The 24214-nt window shown below is 41.9% G+C and overlaps 1 protein-coding gene across 17 annotated transcripts; it reads left to right on the forward strand.

The window, feature by feature from the left end:
- The first annotated feature begins 139 nt into the window (after positions 1-139).
- On the forward strand, positions 140-24140 carry LOC109483724 (centrosomal protein of 170 kDa-like). Of its 17 annotated transcripts, none has more exons than XM_019786775.1 (25): positions 140-242; positions 3776-4000; positions 7168-7257; positions 7998-8076; positions 8269-8330; positions 8721-8798; positions 9332-9485; positions 10724-10855; positions 11305-11702; positions 11912-12047; positions 12288-12735; positions 12914-13040; positions 13810-13863; positions 14464-14562; positions 15908-16046; positions 16190-17804; positions 18336-18504; positions 19121-19204; positions 19653-19679; positions 20618-20687; positions 21041-21102; positions 21253-21338; positions 21582-21666; positions 21914-21965; positions 22125-24140. In XM_019786775.1, the coding sequence occupies exons 2-25, from the start codon at positions 3881-3883 to the stop codon at positions 22400-22402; spliced, it is 4644 nt and encodes a 1547-aa protein (XP_019642334.1). In that variant the 5' UTR covers positions 140-242; positions 3776-3880; the 3' UTR covers positions 22403-24140. The 17 variants fall into 17 exon arrangements, with proteins under 17 accessions (XP_019642334.1, XP_019642335.1, XP_019642336.1 ...); XM_019786776.1 differs by having other exon boundaries at positions 20621-20687; XM_019786777.1 differs by having other exon boundaries at positions 19653-19670.
- Positions 24141-24214: the final 74 nt, after the last annotated feature.

Below are 24214 nucleotides of genomic sequence, written 5' to 3' on the forward strand. Positions count from 1 at the left end.
ATAACTCAAAAGCTTCCACGTAATTTTTATATTATAATTACATTGTAATAAAATATAGGTTTTATAAGCAAATAACTCAATCTATTGATTGTTCGAATATATACATAACTGTTTTTGCGTGTTGTTGCCATTACGGCTTTCCGCTAGCGAAATTCCTGCATTTTCCCCCGGTAGTTGCCAGTTGTTATCGAATCCAGGGACAAATTTCTCCCCGCAAGTAGCCGCCTAGCTTTCCACAAGAGGTAAGTGTGATACCCACGAGCCTTCTCCTTCTGTCTGAACCCTTGAGCACACATGTAGGTGTTTCTGTGACAGACAGAGGCACGGAACAAGTGGCAGGTATAGTGATGGGTGGTTCCGGTGAGGAGGAGGATGACAACATGACAGGATAGGAGAGGGATGTTGGACATGTCCTCCTGAAGATCGCCTGCCGCCAGCAGGAACTAGATACAGCTTCTTGTGATCTTCCGGTGACCCCAGTTTGCCTGGAGGCAACTCAAGCGCAGCCGCGCCCGTTTATACCACATATACATATGATTTAGTATGACATGACAGATGTCATACATGTCTCGACTCGTCAGCCCCGGAGCAAAAATATCGAGTACTACTAAATCTAATCCAGAGTGTATGCTGCCATAAAAAAAGGCGGATTGTGTCTGTCTAATGTTGACTACCTAGTTTGTCTAAAAGTACAAGTCTCCTATGTATGTGCAGTTTCATTCCTACCTCAGTCATGAAATAATAATTCAATTCCCCAGGACCACATTCATTCATATTCCAGTCTGTGATCATCCTGTCGGTGAGTTCCCAGCCAGCCTGCCTATGTTGTGCACTCCATGTGAATTATTTATAGAGCATGACGTAGCAGTTGATGTCTGGCCAGCCGGGGTGATGTGGCACATCCACTGCCTTGTTTCATTAAAATGGCATGTTAGCATCCAATCCCTAGGCCAGGGATCATATCGGGGGTCTCAAGTGGACAGCTGAACCTTGGAAGACTCTTCCTCCTCTTGGCTTGTTGATACCCAGTTTTGGGGACACCTGTTTGACAGGGAGACGACAGGTGATAAAACATCACTGATAATTCATGTTCTCCTCTTTGATGATGGGCTTCAGCTGGCTCTCCATCTCTACTGTAGTGTATGCACTAAGTCAGACAATATTGTGTCTCGGTATAAGTACTATAACTTTAAGTGAGAATTATCACAATATGATTGCAAAATTGAAATCAATCAGCTTTTGGTGCTTAAATTTTGGTTTATGTGGTTAGTTTCAAATAATACCAGCAACAGCAGGTTATTGAGACTACTAGTATATACTGTGCAGGAATGATGAATTAAGAAAGCCTATACAAACATCTACTGAAATTGTTATAAAGGTTTCTGTGTGAGAAGAAATGGCACATGTCAGTCAGCAGTCCACAGGAACCACATGGCACAGGGTCAATAGGTGGGCTGTACACTGTACACACATTGTGGGATGTGCAGCCACTCAATGATTGAGTTTTGACAAGGTCACATTTTTGTGGGCGCTTTAGCACAAGTGGGCAGGTTTTATTGGTGACAAACGGATACCACAGGAGGGGAAACAAACACTTGTGTCTCCCACTTATGCATGAAATTTAGCTGCCGCGCTTCTTGCTGGCACTAATCATGTGCACATTAGCATCAGCATTCTGTCTTCATGTGGTTTCATTTTTATGGCAGCTTTGGGAGTTGCTTTGAAATTGCTGCACCTCAGTTGGTACCTGTATTACTATATTGATCTGTGCTGAGTTACGTTCAGAACTTCAGATTCAAAGATGATTTCTCATCATCTGCCCCAGAGAAAAATATCTTCTATAATTATGTCTTTTGCCCTTGTCTTTGCCCTTAACTAATCTACTGGTATTGCGGTATACTTATATGACTCAGAATACCTTATTACTATTAGAATTGATAATTGGAATTGTGTTGTCTTGATACATCTTTATGCATATATGATAAGATATAAGAGAGCTGCCTTTATGGTTACCTGATATTAATAATCAGCAGTATACAAATGCTGTATCCTTTGGAAACATGTTTGTTCCAAGTAAGTAATAAACCAAACCAAGCAAGTAATGGATTCACAGTCACAAATGATTTCTTTGCTGGGTGTGAACATTCTACTCTGAAGAGAACCTAAAATGGCATGCCATGTCATATTACTCTTAAGGTAAATATCAAATGACTTTGCCTGTAATAGCAATCTATTCAACCTTCTTCCAACAGTAACCTTTTTCACTGTTGTGTGTGTGTGGAAATCAGATTATTCTTCATCCCACGCACAATTAGTCTCAGTTTCAGCTTTCAAAAATGGTTTATTGGTTCATCCCATAACTTCTTGTTTACAAGCTGTACAAATATTTTCTGTACTACAGAATTTGAGATACTGGTTTCTGTGAATGACAAGCATGACAATACATTATAGTCAGAAGAAAGCTGGTTTTTGAGATCTGTACTATAGATAATTATGATCATTCTGCCATAGTTTGTGTGGAAAAGAGCATCCAAACAAAGCCTGAATGCTGGGATGAAAAAGATGAGATAGTATTGCAGATTTGATTAAATTGTAATGTGAAACATGATGTCTTTTCTATAATACATAAGGGGGCTGTCGAGTGGTTGTAAAATCTCAGAGTAATTTCAGGAATGAATGTTTTATGAGAGTGATGAGCAGTTTTCTTTCAACCATTTTTAAGGTAAAGAAATTGAATGTCTGTCTTCTGAATCTTTCTAAAATTAAGTCTACCAAGTAAAATTTGTCGCGTCTCATTTGAATTTAAGATCATGAAATTAATGAATAGGCATGACACTGGAACTGACTTTTTTCGATTCAAAGACAATAGGGTAAACTATCGGGACTGTTCATGCCTAGATTGCTGCAAACCATATGTGGCAGTCTATTGTAAAAGCATCCTAATGTGTATTGCAGATTCTTGTTAGTGCTATTGATTATTCTACCAACTGCTCATCAGTCTCAACAGGAAGTTCCTCTTATAATAAAGGAGATACAAATAAGTGGCCTAGGCATGCCATTTTCAAAGGATGTAAGCTTATTGGGCTTTGGTTAGGATATTGGTTTAAACTTACATCTCGTATAAGCAGAAGACTTGTATGTACTCTAGAAAATTATCCCAGTGATATCCTTTGAGGTTTACTGTATGACTTAGGGAATCTTGTGTATCGATCCCCTCTGCCCAGATTTGCTTTGCTGTTATTGTGTTCGTGCAAGGAGGTTAATTGCAATTTATGAAAGACCATTTTGTTTTGGGCTAGAAAATTGGTAGATCAACATGATAAATGAAGGATGAACTCCCTGACCTGGCTAGGAAGGGATGAAGAATTCTGATTTACCATTTGATAGAAAACTAGCAAAAAACATGAGGACATCATGGTCTTTGCTACTGAGCAATAAAACCAGTACTAGTAGTTCACCTCCATACAGACAATGGTACCAGTATATACTATATACTTCCACATCCCCTTGAAATTGAAAGTGATGCAGGTCAAATTAAATTTTGTTTTGCATCAAATTATCCTTAACACACTGAAAAGGGATAATCTACTTTGACTACAGATTATTTGGGGCTCTTCAGGAGGTCTGAAGAATACCAGAAAATGTTCTTCAATTAGACTTTAGAGGTGAATCATTAGAAAAGCTCGTCCAATACCATTTGTCTTTTATCCATTCGCATTCTTTCTATCAGCTCCTCACCAACCAAAAATTTGCAAGCAGTTCTCTTGTGTTTCAGATGTAACGTGAACGCTGTCATCGCTACCTAACATAACATAACCGTACATCAGCCAGCATGATGCAGTAGTAGTGACTGGACACAGGAACAGGTCTGGCGGCAGCCATGGCTGCCTGGTATCTCATCTCGGAGAAACAGAGCGGCAACGGTGCCGACCAGCACAAGTACCGCCTGCGCCAGCAGATGATCTTTGTCGGCCGAGAGGACTGTGAAATGGTCTTACAGGTGGGGAGCTTGAAGAGACAAGCTAAGCTTTGTTTATGACTAAATATTTATATATATATATGATATTTCTTCCTTTGAATTTAAAAGTTTTTATAAGATACTTGCACCTTCTGTAATTATCATCCATTTTGTCTCACTTCTATGTAAACAGGGATGAAAGCTGAAACTTATGAAGGAGCATTATTTTACACTTCTTAACTATATCAAATCTTTAATACAGATTGACCTTTGATCTTAGGTGTCTTACATTGTTGTAGAAGGGTAAAAACCCCATTGAACCACTCAATGCCCCTTCTCTACAGGTTAGGAGGTCAATTACCATGCTGAAAGATCTTTTGTTTGTTTTATTTTGAGTAGTCTTTTAATTATACCTCATGATTTCATATACACGGTTTATTATTACAGTAACTTAAATGAACGGTATTCAGTACTGAAAGCAAGAACAGTGATCAACTTACCTGCTTAATGTTTTGATATCCACAAAAATTTGATGTGTACAAGAAATTAGTATTGGTATTCTTGAGGTGCAGATTTTTTATTCTAGTCTCTAATAATAATGATACTGCTTTTGTCACCAACATGTTTCACCTGGTAGACAGGTGAATTATGAGACTGTATTGTACGTGTGCAGGTGTGTATTTAATTTTATCACTAAGGCCACACCAATTTATTTCCTTGGTTAACGGATTCGCCGCTTCGTTTTTTTGCCAAAATGAAATAAAAATAAAAACAGAACAAAAATCCATACTCTCGGGTCCCGAATTGGGGCCCCAAAATCCAGTCGCCGTACGTTGTAATTTTTCAAAATTTGGGCATAGTTAACAGCGTTAAAAATACATTGCTTCACGGCAGAAACATTTTTCTGAGTGCAATTTGTTCGGAAAGCTAGGTCGCCTCTTCAAAAGTTCGTCAAAAAAATTATTTTGATATAGAACTCGCCCCCCACCCCCTTTGCACATGTCACCATTCATGGGACAAAACTTCACTGACGACAGTCAAACGTACGGCAGATTTATTAAGTCATCGTGTCTGTAACAACATATCATCTCCCTTTTAGATATACATGTATATTATATTTCATTTAGAAACACGTATTGTGTCGGAAACATGTGCTAGTAACGGGCGTTAAAAGTAATCGGCCGAACGAATAAACTCGGCCTGGGCGGCACATGCACACACACCATCAAAACGATCTTTTTTCCAGGGAATATGTAAAAATAACACGACATAACAATGTATTCTGGCATCACAAACTGTATTACTCTCAAAAAGTATAAAATCCTACCACAAACATGGGAATTGGGCAAAGTAAAAAGTCCTCCATGAACGTAAGTCCATTCACTAAAGCAACTTTCTCATGGTCGGAAGAGTCCACTTCGAGTAGGGGGAAACAGTTTCTTTGGATTATAGAAATTACTCTGTGAAAAATACTACATGTGCATGTGGCATTCTAACAAAGTTACATCTTATTTAGATACCTATAAATAGGAGTAAGATTGCAAATAAAGTATGAATTATTACATCTAAATTTTTAATAAAATGGTTCCCCCTACAAATAAAAATCCCCATACATCAAAGACTTTATAGTGAAACCCTAGACCATTGAATTTGTGGCAACTTGAAGAGTGTGTCAATGTGGCTATTTGTTTGAATTATGGCTATGTATAATGTAGCTGTAGCATACCTAAAGTGTATAATGGGAAATATAAAATGTATACTACCGGTAGTATTAGGGAATTGGGGAAAGATAAAAAAGAAATAAAATATCTGTAAAAGTAGTTAATTCTTTTGCCAATAACTTTTACACATTCCTGGAAATTTGTCTAAAGCATATATTTAGGATATTGTAAATTTCAAGCTCTAAATAACTTCCATATCAGCCAGACACAATAGAATGCCCAGCCCAGCTGTGTGCCCTGAACTAAGAAAACAATGGGATCTGAACAGAGCACCCTGATTTAAACCACTCTTTGGAACTTTGAAAGATGAATAAAAGTGAAACCAATTGGATGGGAGTCTTGTCAACTGACATGTTGTTCATGCAGTAAAGATGTGTATCATGCAAAATAATACGAATAATTGTAAAGGGATGTAAGAGAAGTGCTCATGTACATGTAGTAATGGTCCTTTCAGTTCAATTTAAGTGTCTAATATAATGTCTTATATCATTTTGTAACTTAACTTAATGGATTGCTTACTACATGGCTGTATGGCAGGTGGTCTCAAATTTTTATTTTTATTTTTTTTTCGCCCGCCCGCTCCATTTTTTTTCTAGCAAAATCCGTTAACCAAGAAATTAAATTGGTGTGGCCTAAGTACACATTTGGCACAATGGATGGAGGCGAGGCTTTTCCACTATTCTGAAATGTTGGTTTTGCACAGACCATATGAATGTAGTACAACCATTCTGTGCTGTTCCTATAACATCCTTGCTATATCTGCAGGTATAGGTTTTCTGTATATCTATTATAGAGAGTTACATGCATTTTGTGTTTTAAGATCAATACCTGAAGGTACAAAAAGTAACCAGAATATTGGAAAAAGCTATTACTATTAGCCTGGGCTGTTCGTGTAGTATTGCCAAACACAGCAATCCCTGATGAAAACACAGGTCTATTTACCCTGACGTTAATCCTTATAAATCTGCTAATCAGTCGGCCAACAGAGAAGCAGACCATTGTGTTTTAAAAACTCTTGTTGGTTTCTATGTGAGCCCGACTGAGGCACCAGCACTTTGTATGGGCCCAGCATTTAACCAGTTGTCTTATTGTCATGACAACTACAAGGCGACACCCTCCTAGCAGGTGTTACATGCACAGCAGCTCACCTGACTAGCTGTGATTTCACAGTTGACTGGATTACATACATGATTGTCTGCCTTTGTTCAAGTCAAAGTGGCCTAAGCAAAGTTTAAATGCAGTTTGGATGCAGTTTAAGTGAGTAAGCTCACGGAAGGGATATTTTGGAAATTGGGGAAACATGTTTTGAGCACAACCAGTTTTTCTCCACTGTTTGACAGGACATTTCCAGTGAGAAGTGTGTTAATTATGGGTATATCTGAGGTGATAAATACAGTTAACGATTGTTTGCTTAAGATAAGCAGCCATGTAATTTAAGGCTCTGTGAACATGGTGTTGTAATGTTGTTACATGTGTTTGGTTCAACAGTCACGATCGGTGGACAAACAGCATGCTGTCATCAAGTATGACTTGGCAGAAGACGTCTACAAAGTGAAAGACCTTGGCAGTCTAAATGGGGTAAGAAGTAAATATAGTGTATGATTGTTGTCTTACCTCTGGTATACTAGTATGCAACCACCTGTTCTGTATAGAAAATCCATTAGAAAAGATAAATGTTGTACTGATACTGATACTGACTGGGCTTCTGTAGCCCAAGCTTTATGTAATTATGGTATGTTGCATTCTTGGCTGACTATGTACTGTGTTGTGCAGTACAGTGTATGTTAGTCCATGTAAACAAGGCCATGCCCTGCAGCAACCTCCTGATGAACTGGAGGTTAAGACTTGTTTGCTTTTGTTGACTTGGGTCAAGAAAACGTTAAGTTTGTTCTCAGTATTCTTTTGTCACTGCATGTCAGGAAAGCCTTGTTTTTTAAAGAATAGACTTACCCTAATGGCTCAAGAGAAGCTGGGCATTACCACAGTTAGTGCTTCTTGAGGCATGATTTGCTACATTTGGTTCGACAGTGAAATATGTAGAGCAGTTGTCACTATCTCGTGTGTGCTGTCCTGTCTCACAGGCAACTGTTAAGAAAAGCTTAAACATCCTTTTCAAACAGAATTTGTGTATTGTTGTTGTTGACACTTAAAGTCACAGGTTACATTTGCATGTGTGAACGGTTTGTCATCAACATTTAACATGAAGATGTAGGTGTTGGCACACAACCACGCAAGTTGTGCCATAGTAGGTTGGATTCCTCAGGGTGAACAACAAATTCTTTAGATGTTTATATTAAATTCTAAATTTTTTTTTACAGACTTTTCTAAATGAAACTCGCATCCCAGAGGAGACCTACGTCACATTACACAAGAAGGACACCCTTCGATTTGGTTATGATATCCTTTTACGTGTACTTATGAAATGGTTATATACTGTGTAGCTTCCAGTGTTAGTAGGTTGTTTTGGAAGAGCAAGACTGCCTAATATATTATGAGATTACAGTTTGAAAGTCTTTGATACATGTATATTGAAAGTCTGTGATAGCACATGTTTGTTCTTTGTTGGCTTCTTTCCTTGACTATTTGCACATCACCACGTTTTTAGAATTGAACATTTAGAAGATAAGGGAGAGCCATGGGAGCTGAAACAGGTGATATGGCTGTTCTTTCATCTAGTATATAATAGCTCGGACTTTGTGGCCTCTATATTTAAAAGGATGGCTATATGCTACAGGGGGATACATTATAATCCTTGGTTATTTTGTTTTCAAATGAAGACTTCAAATATCCCTGGTATACATGATTTAATAATTACATGTAACACTGGGAGCACGGAAGTGTCTCTGAAAATCATGTTTTGAAGAATGCGAAAACTGAAAATTGAAGAAGGCATAAACTGTCTTGTATACTCTGTGACTTTCTGTCCCACTTGTTATTTTGAAGATTTATCAAGCCTGTTGTTCTCTCCTCTTCCTGTCTGTCTGGTCCCCATGTGTTGACCTCTACCCCTCCCGACCTCTCTCTGCATGTCCTGTGTATAGTTGAAGTCAGAGCTAGTAGCTCGGCGCTTGAAAGGTCGCAGGTCGTATAGCCCTCCTTTCTACCATGCTCACTGTGAGGTAGGGAACTCTGCTTACTCTCTGTGTTCTGGACATTTCAGCCATTCCACCGGGTTTGTAAGTGTTGTCCCACTACATCTCAAGTGCATGTTTGTTACTGTCTTCCTTTTGCACTGTCTCTTTCTATGTTTTCAGTTCCATTTTGTCATCTTGCCACTTTATGTATGTGTTATGGCATGTGATATGTAATGTATTTCATCTAGACTCTTAAAATAACAAGGGCATATAATAGAACTTAGGATCATTAGGAAAGTAAGAATCATTAGGAAAGTAATAATTAGTGTCCAATGATTTTTCATTTATGAAGAACCAAGAACTCATGATTTGTGTCACAGTATGTTTTTCTGTGGTAAGTTTATTGCTGAGAGGATAGAGGATTTTTCTGTATCAAAAGTCAAGACAGGAAGTTACAAGTGAGAGATTAAGGAAAAGATGGCTATTCTATTTTGATCTTCTTACATGCATTATCGTACACTAATTTTTTTTTTAAGTATCTGTTCTGAGTAAGCTTGATGAATTGTGTTGTGTTGCAGACATGTGGACATGAGGTGTACCAGCCCCATGACTCGTACGCCCGTCCTCGTGACAGCGCCTCGCCAGCCTACGAGCAGAAGGACCAATCAGCAAAGGTGCCTCCTCAGAACGGGTCAAGGGTCAGGGACATGAGGAGAAGCCCAGTGTCATCAGGTTTGTGTTGATGTGGGAAAAGGATCATGGAGTGTTTCAGTACACACACAGTCTCCCTTCAGGGAAAACAGCAGCACCAGGGCCGTCCATTCCATACCTTACATTCTTACCTTTCTTACCATTGTACCATCTTCAATGACGCTATCACTCTGGGTGCACTATTAATGCAAAGGTAACATCATATACTGACAAGGGTTTTTAGCATTCTTCTTAACCTGTTACAGCTAAATGCTTCTTCGGTAAAACTGCCAATAGATACAGCACTATACTAGTGCTCAACCCTATACCAAGATATGTATATCATAAGCTTCCATAGAATCATGCATCATACCAGTTAACATGCACCCTACCATTAAGCCATGAACCTCATTTCTGGCATATAGCATCACTGATCCGCTCTTCTCATCACTCCTTCCCCTTCCTGGAACTCTCTCTCTCTCTCCTTCCCTCCATCCAAGTGGACATTGGGATACAGACCGATGAAGAGTGTGTTTCCCAAGCAGAGGACAGCGTGTCCGAGGCGGGCGCTGCGCCCCACGCGGCGGAGAGGACCCGCACTCACGGTCACACGCAAAACCCCCCACCTGCCGTTCAGTCCCCCGAGGTGGAATCACCCCTGAAAAGTGAAAGTACCCAGCCTGAGAGTGAAAGCTCTCGGGTTCAGGAGACCACTGACGTCCCCCCTGTCTCTTACTAGTGAAAGTACGGGAACGCCATCAGGTATCCCCTCCCTAACTCCTTCCCTCATTCTGTCATTCCATGCATGGTTGTAGGTACATTCTTGTTGCATATTTGCTGCACAAGACCAGGTGTGTCCCTCCATCATTTTGCCTATGCCATGACAGCATACAATGTGCAATATGTCTATGGTAGTTAGCTATAGGACAGTTGCAAATGGTCAGGGAAAATTCTGGGAATGAAGATCCGTGCATGTGTGTTAGGAACGTAACAGTGGCTTGCATATTATGTTTCATAGCACTTCAAGTCACTATAAACAAGAACACTGCATTCTTGTAATGTGCATGCCCAGCTCAGGTCTTGTACCACATGAATGCACAAAAACAGGTTTTCAATATCGTGTTGCTTTGTTTACCTATTCTGTTCTGTTTCATTCTGTTCTTTTGAGGACGTTTCTGTATGTGTACCTGTCCCCATCTGTGTACCATGTCCCCACTTCTCCCAGCCACAGTTCACAGCATGCCTATATACTTTTCTAGACTTCATGCCTTGTTTTGCAGACCTGACTCCCCACGCCAAGCGTGGCACCCCCCTGTACGGACAGCCCCAGTGGTGGGGAGAGACGGAGGAGGGGGTGGGGTCAGGCCCTAAGGTCAATGGAAGGGGGCACAAAGACCTGCCTGTTAGAGAAGGTAGCCGTTTCACATCACCTTCCCTCCCTTCATGTCCTCCAACTAACTCGTCTGTCTTGCATGACCATCTAGGGTTGGTAAAGAATGAGGTGCCATTTTCAGTCACCAGGTAAAGATGGTATATCCCAGGGAAGGTCTGTACTTTCAGGTACAAATAGGCAGTAATGTCACCAGGACCTGTGTAGGTTTGGGATAGATGTTTGTTAAAAGTCTTACTTTTTGGTCAGCATCTGCACCAGGTGTTAAAAGTGGGTGCCTGTTTCTCTGTATCAGTCAGCCCTCTATGGTAGCATGGATACATGACTGCTATACAGTACAATATGTTTACAGACAAGTCAGTGAACATCTTAAGCATACCAGAAAAGGGAGTTGGTTATTGTGAAGGATTACTGGTGCATGGGTTAAAGGTGTTTCTTTCATACACCATCTTGTATCTCTGTCACCTGCAGGCAACGGTGACGGCAGAGCGGGCCCTCCTCCAGCCGGCTCCACCAACCTGAGAAGGGAGCAGAAGGAGCGAGATGCGGTCCTGGAGCGGATGGATGAGACCAGGAGGGAACACAAGTACTTTGAGATTCCTGCCACAGACTTCCAGCAGACGGACATCTCTCCGATGAACCCGTCCAGTAAAGACATGTCGGAACTGAAGAAGAAGGACTCTCACCTCTGCTTCACCGTGAACCTGGACGACACGTCGCCCTTGAAGCTGAGCGTTGGCGACAGTGTGAGCAAGTTTGCGCCCTCCCACCGGCAGCAGAGGAAGGAGAGGACGGAAGGGGTGGGGGCAGACGAGACCTTGTCCTCCCCCAGGGGCATGCACCGCAGGAGGAGGTCAGAACATCTGGAGGTTAGTATGTCCTGGAAAAGTTTACAGTTGTTCATCATTATTTTTTAAGCTAAATGGTTATCTTTGGTACATTTATCACAAGGTAAATGTCTACAAGGGCACTCAGATGTTTTTATGCCTTGATATATCCCATAGAAATGCAGCCTGTAGAAAATTATGCTGGTTTCATATTACATGTACCTGATTTCTGTATGGTGTCGTTTCCCCAGACTGAGCGTGAAGGCAGTCGACAGGTGGAGATCATGTTCAGTGGGTCCTGGAGACGAGGCCCAGCAGGCCAGAGTGATGTTACTGATGATGACAGTGTGCACAGCGACATGCCAGTGTCCAGTAGGAGCAAAACAGGTTGACACACTTCACTTGTCTGTGTTAGTCATTACAGATTTGTCAAATTTTACAGATAAACTGTAAGGGCATGGACACAACACCATTAAGATTAGACTGCAAAAATGTTTCTGTCTGTCGTTTTCTGCAGATGTAGTTTTGTAATGTAGATGTAATGTGTAGACTCACATTCATGCCAGGGTTTATATTTAGTTACCTTAATCTAATCCTACTGTATGAATGTCTGCCACTAAACATTAGGAAGCCAACACCTGGATGGAACCAGAAGTGAGTCGGAGACTGAGTCCAGACATCCTCACCTCCATGGCCGGGTCAGGCCGGAGGAGCAGCGCAGTCAGCAGGAGATGTCCCCCCTGGCTCAGGCCGACCTCCATCGCAGGAAGAAGATGACCCCTGAGGACATGCTGCTGGACCAACGCTCCTTCACGGTAGACTTCTACGACAGGAAGACTCCTCCCAAGACAAAATACCCCGACTCACTGAAGGAGAAAAAAGTTGGAGTTCGAGGAAGTGTTGAGAAGGTGCAGACAAGGAAAGGCACGGAAGGGGCGTCCCCACAGCAGGGTAAGGCAGAGGCAGGAGAGAAGGACACAGGGTCACGTCCGTCCAGCGGGAAGAAGAGACAGAGTAAGGAGGACGCCCAGGCTCACCCTGTGGACCCTGACAAGGATGTGTGTGAGGAGGACAAGTAAGTACAAGTATGACCTAAACATGTAATCTGAGTGTTCCATAATTTCAGCCAATCCAATGAAAAAAATCACCAGTCTTGTAGTTACAAAACCATTGTTCGTTTCTCTTTACATTGTTCCCAAATCATTTCATCACCAATTTTATGTCCTAAAGCTATTTTATACCTTACTCCACAGAACCAGTGATGCAGGCACATATACTATAGAACTAGATGAACCTAACCCTGAAGTGGAAGAAGCCAGAAGAAAAATAGACGAGGTGTTTGGAGTCACTGAGGCTGGGGAGCCACAGAAAGCAGCAAAGGTCAGTTGGTTATGGATTTGCTTCAAATTTATGGTGCTTTGACTCTCCCACTGTTGTAGGCAATCAGGACCAGGCTTTGTAATCAGCCCATGACTTTATAGAAGGTTTGAAGCAATGCATTAAATTTTTAAGATCAGGAAAGGCATGCATGAGTATAACCTCTCGATGAATGAGGAAGGAAGGCCAGTGATGGGTATTCAGACTTAAGTGGAAAATGGTATTCCCATTCATTTCAAATTTATTTCAGCTATCCATAGTCTAGACATGATCAATACTGACTTCAGTAGCCTAAGAGAAGACTGAAAAGATGGTACATACTGCATTATCTGGTTAGCACTCAGCACTTACGAGAAAGAGTCGAACAAATCCCCATTATAGTGGCCTATATGGCCCAAGGGAAATGGAAATGATCACCACCACTTATACACAGAAAGGCATGGGAAATGATACTGTTAGGGAGGCCATGACAGTAATCATCAGAACATATTTACATAATGTGTATGTTTATCTGTTTGTTGTGGAATACTGTAATTCACTTTATGTTCACGGTAGCAAAATTTCACGGTCTGAGAAAAATGGACATGTTCACGGAACTATATGTTCACGGTGGTGACAAGTGCAGGAAAAAGAAAGTCCAGGAATTATTTGTTAACTGTAATGATAAGTTCACTATACACAAGAGACAGTGAAAACAGTGAACTTATCAGTACAGTGAACAAATCAGGAATTACAGTATATGTCATGATACCTCCCTGTGTGTTATGTTTAGGACGTGGAGTCTCCCACAGAGCCTGGCATCCAGGGACCAGGTGTGGAGAACCAGGTAGGCCAGGCAGAGGGAACTGTCATGCTGTCTGTCAACACCTTCAGTTTGTTCCCCTTGGTTCTTAGAACCCCCTTCATCTTTTCTGACTCTTTTCTTGCAATTGTTTGTGATTCCTCTTGTAGTAGGGACAGTCCACTATCCTCCAATGACAGCTTTTCAAGGCAAAAGTTGCTTTTTGTAGACTAACAATCTAGTAGAACTGTTAACAGATGTTACATGTACATCTGAGAGCTTAACATGCTTTGTTATCCATGAAGGCTTTTTTTGACTGCCTCATCACTGCCTGTCTTTACCTCTCTCTCTCCTCTGTGCTTGGTCTCTGAGCATCCAAAGACTGTCAGAGACACCATGCAGCAAACAGGGGCCTGCTGCCCCCCTCCCCCATTTCATTCATCCGTTTGTGCAACCCGCCTTGTGTTAGTTTATGTTCAGCCAGCTGCCGCATCGCTCTGCTTGCTCCAGCCGCATACATCCATGTACACATCCACCATGTCCACTCTTCAGTTTTTAGAACACATTTTCCGTGGAAATGTTTCTGTACTTTGTGCCCCTGGTGGCTGTTCTGTGACTTTTGGACTCTCTGCTTTTACTGTCCAGGCTGACCACCCGGCCTCGGCCGAGGCGGAGTCAGGTGGTTTCGGTCAGGTGGAGGTGATTTTCACGGGCTCCTGGAAGCGAGCCAGCCAGCAGCCCAAGGTCCTCACGTTTTTTTGTTTTCAGCAGTTTTTCGGTTTTCCATCTCCACGGCCTGTGTGCACCACCCTCCAGTATGGTTTGACCTGCATGCAGGAGGCCTGCCATCTGTGTATAGAGTAAAGCACAACTCTACCGTAAAGGTTTACTTGAGACTCCCCCCTTCATCCCACTTTGCCCCATACTTCTACCCCCTATTGGATACCAGAACAGCAATGTTTCATTTCAAGAGCTAGGATGCCGCTCAGTAATTGATTCATTTGTTTGTTTGTTTGTCATCAAAAGTGGAAAAACCTGTTTTAAATGCTGCTGCTGAGCTGTAAGAGATTATAGTGATACATGTACTATTTAAGTAATCCCCTAGACACCCCATGCCCCATTTAAGGTAGAGGTGCTGATTTTGGAAACATTCCATTGTGTTACTCGTAATGTCATGTGACCTGCATATGATCAGTTTTGCTTGTCCAGCCTTTAAAATAGGTTGGTTTGTTTTCCTATGCTTCAAGGCTTTCAGACAGTTTTTGAGGTTTTCCTAATTTTGAAATTTTGTTGTGTTTTGCATGGCATGATGACCTAGTACCTAGGAAACAGTGAAATGTTTGGTTGATAATGCTTGATCTGTTGAGTTTGTTTTCTCATATGTGCATGGTGGTTGATGTGTCTTCTTTCAAGAGTTGATTTCTATCACAATATATTTACTGTTGTTCACATTATGTTCTGTTTTCACCATTCTGGATGATACTTTTCTGATGATAACATCTTCTTACCACAAGGTATGATGTTTCCCTTCCTTTCCTTTTCATTTGTTCCATTTCTCCCTTTCTTCCCCGTCAAATCCCTCATTCAAAATGTAGTGTCGTTTTATGTATCATTTCATCTATACCCAGTGAAAGGGTTTCATAAAGCTATTCTTTTTAATGGCAGTAAAAAATCCCTATACCGGTAGCTTTCATGTGATAATTCGAAATCATGTATTTGCCTTGTCTAATGATAGAAATTTAAAATGAAAGTTGACCAGCGCTCATACTATAACAAGTCCTTTTCACTCCAAACCATAGTGAATGAATATCTAGAAGACTTGTCCATCATGCTCATTGGCCTGAAACTGTCAATGAATCGATAAATATCTAAAGAATCTTTCTCAAAACTTTTTTGAAAACCATTTTTAGAATAGGGTAGCATCAACAGCATTGTGTTACAAATTTAAGCATCCATGATCAATAAATTCTGTATGAAGCAAAACTGTCAAATTAAAGGGCAGTGAAAGCTCTCTATTTCATTCTATGATGTGGCTAGCTTGTCCTATTTTTTTCACGTATTATCCCCTTCCCTTCCTCCCCTACAGCAGCGTCCTGTTGGTCCAATCCCCCCAAGTGCTCCTAGCTGGGTCCACCAGTGGGTCAGTGCAGACCAAACCACTTCTCCGTCAGCTGAGGGGGAGCAGGCTGGAATGCCACCGGCCCCTGCACTAGTTGTCACTGACAGAGGTTAGGGGAATGTTTGTTATAGCTTCCACTTACCTTTCTAATGAGGTTGTTCTGCAGGTTGTATCTTGACAGACAGGCTTTAAGGCCACAGTAATAGTCTATACTGTATTCTAAATGTGTGTGCATTGTTGTTTGTGCCACAGATGTACTTGGAATGGACCATCAGAAGCCGGCTATGCCAAGAAGAAAGCTCTCGGATGCTTCATCCCAGGAGTCCCCAAAGACTGGCAGGAAGCGCAGAACTCTCCCCGCCATCCCTAAGGACAAATCCTCTTCTCAGCCGTCCAGCCGAACCACCACCCCGCCTGTAGAGAAGTCCACGTACCCGCCTGGGTCTGCTGTGTCAGAAGAGTCTCGGCACAGGGAGAGGGCATCAGAACTGCTGGAGGGGGAGAGAAGAATACGGAGGGGGAGTTTTACCTTGGATGAGGACACGCCAAGCATTCTTAAGGAACTGCAGCCTTCAGCAGATGACACGATGAAGGTTTTAGATGCAGCCAGCGATGTTAGTTTAGACACAGCAGTGTTGCTGAAGGACACTGACAGTGTTATAGCTGCATTGGAGTCTAGAGTAAAAGCCAGACACGCTGAGGCTCAGAGTCAGTTAGAGGGGAGCAGAAGGTCCCCTGTTGGACACGTGGGCAGGGGTCGGGAGTCCTCGGGAGACTCTGACATGGACACAGTCAGCACCACTAGTGTGGCAGACGGAGACGTTGGGGTGATGAAGTCTAAGTCTGCCTCCAGACGAAGTCTCAGCTCTCAGCACTGGGAACGCAGTCACGATGGAGACAAACTTAGAGACACGTCAGCAAAACAGAGGCTGAGAGAGTCGAGACGGTCTGACCCATACGGGGACAGGTCATCCACCATTTCTGATGTTCTGTCATCATCAGATGCAGACACTCAAGTTGGACGGAGTGGTATCACTGAGAAGGGCGGGGGAACAGCTTTTCACATCGAGTTTTCTGCCGGGTCGCCAGAATTTTCCAGGGGCACTCCAACCAGAAGGAGCCTTGGGAGAGGAGAGAAGAAATCCAGGCCAACAGACTTACAGAAATCTGCTTCCATGGAGGTGAACAAGTCCGGTACATTCCCCAAGCCTAGACCAACCCGAGCGTCGCTCCTCCGGCGCAACCGTTTGGAGAGCGACTCGGCCAGGAGTGGACCCGACAGTTCCGGGGAGCTGGAGGATTACCCAGAAACCCCGTCTGAAGCCAGCACTGCGTCGACATCCAGCACGTCGTCCCGCCCCAGACCCAGCAGCGCCAAGTCCTCCCGCGAGATGGAGATGCAGGCGCGGCTCGACAGACTGTCCAAGCCTCGCGCCGGCAGGTTGAAGGACCCTCCCAAGAGCGACAGGAGCGACCTGAGTTTAGGGGGACAGATCGTTAAAGCTGCCCGAGCGGGTTCAGGTCAGCCCAAGCAGGGGTCCGTCCGAGCCAGCCCACAGGCTAAGACGAGAACAGCCTCGGGACAGGGTCACAGCAGGTCTAAATCTATCTCCTCCACGGAGAAGGGCAGCGGGTCGGGTGTGTGGAGACGGAAGTCTGAGGCAGCGGAGGCTTCAGGAGGCAGTGTCTGGAGAAGAAGGAAGGACAACTGGGAAGACCATGGCTCGCGGTCATCCACTGAGTCAGCGGGAGACACGACAGACAGGTCAGAGAGCAGGGTGAAGCGGTCTAAGTCGTTTGGTGATAGTGCACGGGCGCTTAGACGGGGTGACAGAAAAAAGTCCACCTCAAACGAAGGCTTGCACAAGTGAGTTTGCTTTGCATTTTACAATATTATGCACACAAAAAATGATATGACAGTCTACAGTTTTAAAGATGTATATCAAGATTAGAACGATTATCCTACAGTATGAAAACTTACTACCGGTAAGTTGCTGCTATGTGACATGATTTACTGCTGAAGTGAAGCATGAAATGTAATGCTGGTGAACCTTTATCAATTAGTTGTAACACTTCACTGACATCTTTCTCATCTACTAAAGATTGTTGTTGTATGATGCTATTTGCTCTACTCTGCTTCAGTGTATGTTTTTCTTGTAACGGATTTACAAATACCTTAACAGTAAAAGTTGCTTTGAATAACCAAACGAATTGCTACGTACCACTACTAATAAAGTGTCTGCAACTTGCCAGATTCCTTCATCTGCACATTTGAAATCTGCTACTCTTTGCCTTTTGGTTGTGTCTAAAGAAGTTTACCTTCATATAAAGGCTAACCTGATAAAGCTTAATAAACGGTGGTTCAAATACTTTGACCAAAGGAATCCTCTGCCAACAGGTCCAGGAAAGGCTACGCCACCACTCCTGAGCCTGGCCGATCCACAACTGATGAGATCTCTCGGCTGAGTCAGCAGCTGGCCGCAGACCTGGCCATCCTGGCCCAGGGGACCGAGTCGGACGATGGGGCCAAACACGTACCCAAGAAGAGAATGGACAGCAAAGAGAAGGTGAGTTGATGACGATGTCACCATAGAGTACTACAGAGATATGGATGATTTTTACTCGCATCAGTCTGTCTAACACTGTGTGAAAGGACAGTTTTGTTCCCTGGGACAGCTGAGTTCCTGCTCATTGTTCTTGATACTTGTAAGACCAAATTTCTCTGCAGCCACCGATGTGATGGCCCAGAAAATTTAGAAGAACAAAATCTTTGTGAGATTTATTCCTTTCCAAATTGATTGTAATAATCCGGAACGGCATTATATTGTTTTGAAATTGAAGATAGATGTGAAATTGAAAAGAAATACCAAGTTTCTCTTCTATCTCTCTTTCTCTGTCTCCTTTTCCAGCTGTCTCCTGCAATATAGGATAGGATAAAACATAGCTGTAGTCATAGCAGAATTAAAGCCTGCTCAACTCAGTTCTTTTCTCTGCTCAGTTTTTTTATCCTGAGAACCTTGTGTCATTTTTCCTGCTCTTATCAAAGACACATACCGGTACATATTCCTGTTTCCTTCTCGCTGCCTTTGACGTGACTTCTGTTGACCTTGTTTTTTTGTATTCATTTCTGCTTTTCCTTTGCTGTCCACTTCCTGTCATCATACTGTGTCTCGCATCGCTCAGCCGAAATATGCCACCCTCCCGCGGGCAGCAAAAGCCAGTAAAGCAGCTAAACACCTCACAGGAGTACGGAAACCTAAGAAAGAGGTGTGTAAAATGTCCCCATGGTAATGACTCTCTTTATGTTGAAGAAACAAGTGTTTTGTTGATGAAGTCAAACCTGTCTATGGTGCCCACGCAAGCAACTTGAAGGAAATTGGTGACCACTACAGACAGGATTTATAATGCCTAGGTCAATGGGAACAATAATCTAAAGGGCCAAAAGAAGGCACAATGGCCAGTTGGTCCTCATCAGGGTTGGTCACTGGTACAGGTTTGACTGATGTATATTGAAGTGCTGTAACCTGTGAATTATCATTGTTCATGCGAGAACATTGTCTAATGTGTCTTGGAGTTGAAACAATTTTTATTGGACTTGCTCACAATAATGACATCGGAGATGTGCTGGGTACACGCCTTCCCTCTACCCACTGCCTTTCCTCCACGTGCAGATCCCTTTCCGTTGACATACTTTGTATTTTGTATTCTGTTGCAGTTGCACATGGATTCAAAGGGTTCAAAGGTTAGCATTCTACGATTAGATGGCCGTTAATATGCACTACAGCCTCAGAATGGTAATGTAATTGGAGTAAAGGTGGAACTGTGTCATAATACTTTAGAAGTACAGCCTGCATGTTATGAAATGTGATTTGAGAGAAAGTTTCATCCTCAGTTATAACTATAAGACCTGTTTTTCACTGTCCTGTAACTCCAACTATAGTAGATAATGTAAAGGACGAGGATTAAGCAATATTTATCCTGTTCCTGCTCATACTTGTAATTGATGTAGATTTTTGATTAGCATTGAACATCCTGTGTGCCATGTCTGAATGCCCACTGCTTACTGTCATTTTAAGGGTCAAGTATAGAATTACTGTATGCTCCCAGAAAGAATTACATTTGCACTGATTCACACCAACTCCCAGAGGTATCGTGCATTGATAGAAATAGTGAGGTCACTCTGACGTACATGCTTTCAGTGGAGCCCATAATCTGATATTCCTCTCTGTAATTGAGACACTGTCTGGCCTGAAATCTAATTGGGGCATTTCAAATTTGATTGGTGTGTCTTGGTCTGCAAGGGGAAAATTTCAGTTAACATGTTCCATTTGACTTTGCTGTGAAGTAGACAGATAAAAAACTTTCAACACAAGAAAAATTGGACTAAGCCTAATTTTCAACTGGACATCACTGTTCTTAACAGCCTGCCTATCTGTTGGCAAGTTTGTGTGTTGGAAGTTTGTTACTACCGGTATGTAGAAAACAGTATGTCTTTGATACTGGCCCATCAATTATGATGTAGCATCCTTTTAAAGTCAGCAAGAAAACGTGGGGCCCAGGAGCTTGGACAGGGTGACCCCTTACATTGACAGTACATCACAAACTGCAGTATGTAATGGATCGGAGATAACATTGTCTGTGCTAGTATTGAAAGATAACTTTATCTCTGTGTTGTTCCAGCAGTTGGTAGAGAGGATCTTTGAAGACAGCATGTCTAAACAGCCCAAGTCTGGAGGGGGACCCAGAGGAGGTCAGTGCACCTGGATTTCAAAAATTTACCAGCTTTCTGGCATTATTTATATTATCCCAGGTTGAAGTTGGAAGGATAAGATAGCAAAGAAACCCAGAAATTGTTTTCTTTGAAAGGATTATTTTATCTTTGTTTGGGAAGATCTTAGATTTAGAGCATGTTAAATTCTGATACATTTGTACTCTAAATAATGCAAAAGTACAAAGATGGAAGTACAGCGTTACTTAGTTAGTTACTGCTGCATTATGAGCAGTTTTACAGTAATAGAATATGAGATAGTGATGTCAGTGCTGTGGTAGAGGTTGAGTTGAATTGCCATCCTTTGATTGAACATGTATATCTTCAAACTACAGGGTCTGACAGAGAAAAGGAGAGTCCAACCTCAAGTAAACGACGGCAGTGGAGGAAAGAAGAGGTTTGCTACCCTCTTCATCACCAGCTCTTTCATCTTCAAAACATGCATGTTTACACACGGAGTTACAAATTGTACATGTACTAGTACACTTTTCTTTTCCATTGTATATAATTATTATTTCAGTGCTCAGTTTATGTTTTCTTCCTGCAGCCACTGGACAATCTGGTCATCACCTCTGTCCACCGGCTTTCACAGAAGATCAAGCTCACCATTGACAGGACCGTGGCTAAAGCAAAGTCAGTCACATCTTCAAACCTCTTGTCTAGTCATATGGCAACTTACAAACAGAGGATTGTGTACATGTACAAATGTATCTGACAGGATGTTTTGATTATGGTCAAGTATGTTTAGTATTTAAAAAGGAAGGTAGATCTAGTAGATTCCTGGTAGATTTTGTTTCTGGTTGTAGTTTGTTGGATTGTTGGATAGATGTCAGTTGTGTTTGATTAAACATACTTGTGGGTTTGTTTTTTTGTTAGACATGTGTACGGACCTGATCAGCCCCTTCCTGATGTGAAGTCTAGAGATGATGGTGACCTCCCAATGCTGAAGTCTTCCAATCAGGTGAGTCAGTCTGCTGGAGGTAGCCTTCAGTAGTCGTTAGAAAGATTTTCAGCACATTTCTGCTTCTAATGGCCACTCGTCTGGGACCCTATTGCATCTGAAATTTGCAAATACCTTTCTTGAAATACATGTATGTTCAATATTGAAGGTAGGAAAAGTGAATATAGGAGTTAATCTAACAAATTGAATGTGTATCTCTGTATATAAAGCTCTCAAAGGTTAACAAGCTCTTTACATGTCACCACAGGAGATTGCAGCCATTCTTGGTAACTTGAGAAGAGTAGAAAGGCAGATAGAAGGTGAGTTATCTTCACTTAGCCTGTATCTTGTTGTTTTATTATTTGATTAACGTTTAGCCACTAAGGCAGCTGTAGGGCAGTAAAGTTGTATTGGATACCAGATAAGGTAACGGGAAGAGGTTAAACTCTTGAGTTGACCTATGACATGTTGTTGCCCAGTTCTGGACCGGTTGATCGACCCTGATGACCAGATCCCGGTGGACAGTACGGAGGACGACTCCAGCTCCACCCTAGTGGGTCCCCCTGCCTCCACCCCCTCCTCCACCGGCCACAGGACCCCCGTCTCCGAGTACGAGCAGAAGACACGATCCTGGCAGGCCGCCGACCGCTCGCTGTCGGAACAGTCTGAGGGGATGGACTCGGAGGACGGGGAGTTCGACATTCACTTCAACAGGTTCAACCCGTCAGGAGACGAGGACTACTCCACCATGGAATAAGTTCACTGATTCTAATCTAAACCAGCCATGTTGCAGGAATGGGAAACAGACTTGTTTTATTTGGAAGAAATCTTGCCCATATTGAACCCTTACCTGACAGTCTACGGGTGCGTGTTCGCTTTAGAGATGTGATGCAAATGATTCACAGCTGAATTTTGTCCAAGGCATTGTATCATACCTGCAAGTTATGTGTATAATTTATGTCCATGCCAAAAAAATGTTTTTAAATGTTGGAAAATTTATGGAAAGACATCCTTTTTAATTTCTTGCAAAGTGAGGAGATTCTTGGTTATGATGGAAGAATTTTAGAAATGATGATTACCAGTAGAGGTAGTTTCAAAACTGACAAAAAATGAAGTATATTTATCCAGAAATGAACTTGAAATGTTTTAGGTCCTACAAATCTAGTGGCAGATAGTCACATTAAACAGCTGTTTTCTGACCAGCAGCAGAGTAAATCAGCATGAGACCAGTAGTTTACCTTAATCAGTGATATCCTTGCATGTCCCAGCATTCTTCAGTGCAATCAATGTTTTGTCCAGTCCTAACCTGTGTTGTGGTTCTTCTTTCTGAAATAAAGCACTTAAAAAGTCGAAATAATGGAAGAAAAAACAGCAAATATTGCTGTAAAGAAATTCCTAAAAAGTGTCAAAGAAGGTGCAAATATTGAAAATATGTAAAGCATACTTGTATTGCTAGATTTTAGTCTATATCCAGAAATGGAGTAAAGACATTGCTTACTAAAGAGTCACTGCATCTGGGGAACCAAAAGGATTGTCCAACCTGTGGTGCAAACTAGTTACACATGTAATAGCAAAATATGATGAATGTAAAATACATTGCATTGAAACAATGATTTGTCAGTGGAACTGTGAACCAATTACCGCATGTGTCTGAGGTATGCATACAGTCATGTTGGGGAAGAAATGTTGCTAGTTACAAGAAGAAAGTGTCTTACTGGACATATTAACTGACTAGTGTGAGAGTTGTGTCGCAACAGGTTCGTGACCATACATGCTAATCTCCAGGCAGATGTTGGGGTGGAAGATTATGTTTTCTGACTGACAGGCTTCATCTTGCAGACAGAATCCTTGTGTACAGTGTCATCAAAGCTCAGAAAATGGAAAAATGACAACCTTCCATCCCAACATCTGCTTGGGGATTACAGATATGCTGCTGCGTTGGGAGCCCATCAAATCAATGACATAACCCATTGCTGCAAATGCCTTGTCTGCCATTAAGTTATGATTTGCTGTTGACTGTACATTTTGCAGTATTGTTGGAAACAACATTTATGTCTGTTTATACAAAAGTACCTTTGAAAATATTATGTCAACATGGTTAAAGATGATTGAGCATTTTGATGGTATTTATTTCCTAGCCTTCTAAATTGATAGTAGATGTGTGTTGTTGTATATCTTTTTATTTTATTTTTAAACCTTGCCAAGACAAATCAAAGCTACCCCACCAGACCGCATCACTTGGAGCCAATAAAAAGCAAAGTTTTTTTTAATTTATGAAAGTACAAGTGTGCATTTTACAATATTTACAGTGATGTATTTATGCAAACCAATGAGAAATAAAGCTATGAATATATATGATCCGTGGCAATGTTTTCTAATTTACAAAATAACTTTATCTCAAGGGAGTGTTGTATTGGTGTGTCCATGTTTCTAACTTTGCTTGGAGGGGGAGGTTTGTCATCAACCTACTGCATGTTACATTCGAATTTTCCTATATCCTGAAGTGCTAAGTAAACAAAGCTGAATGCGAGACCTGTCCACCTAAACAGAAATTACATTTACAAAGCAG

Source organism: Branchiostoma belcheri, unplaced genomic scaffold, assembly GCF_001625305.1.
Source record: "Branchiostoma belcheri isolate BF01 breed outbred unplaced genomic scaffold, Haploidv18h27 scaffold66, whole genome shotgun sequence".
Taxonomy (NCBI): domain Eukaryota; kingdom Metazoa; phylum Chordata; class Leptocardii; order Amphioxiformes; family Branchiostomatidae; genus Branchiostoma; species Branchiostoma belcheri.

Bases quoted from the DNA above. Each gene is read 5' to 3' on its own strand.
- LOC109483724 (XM_019786775.1), top strand. From the start codon at position 3,881: ATGGCTGCCTGGTATCTCATCTCGGAGAAACAGAGCGGCAACGGTGCC. The intron at 17,805-18,335 runs GTGAGTTTGCTT...CTCTGCCAACAG, and splicing joins TCAAACGAAGGCTTGCACAA to GTCCAGGAAAGGCTACGCCA. The intron at 20,688-21,040 runs GTCAGTGCACCT...TTCAAACTACAG, and splicing joins TGGAGGGGGACCCAGAGGAG to GGTCTGACAGAGAAAAGGAG.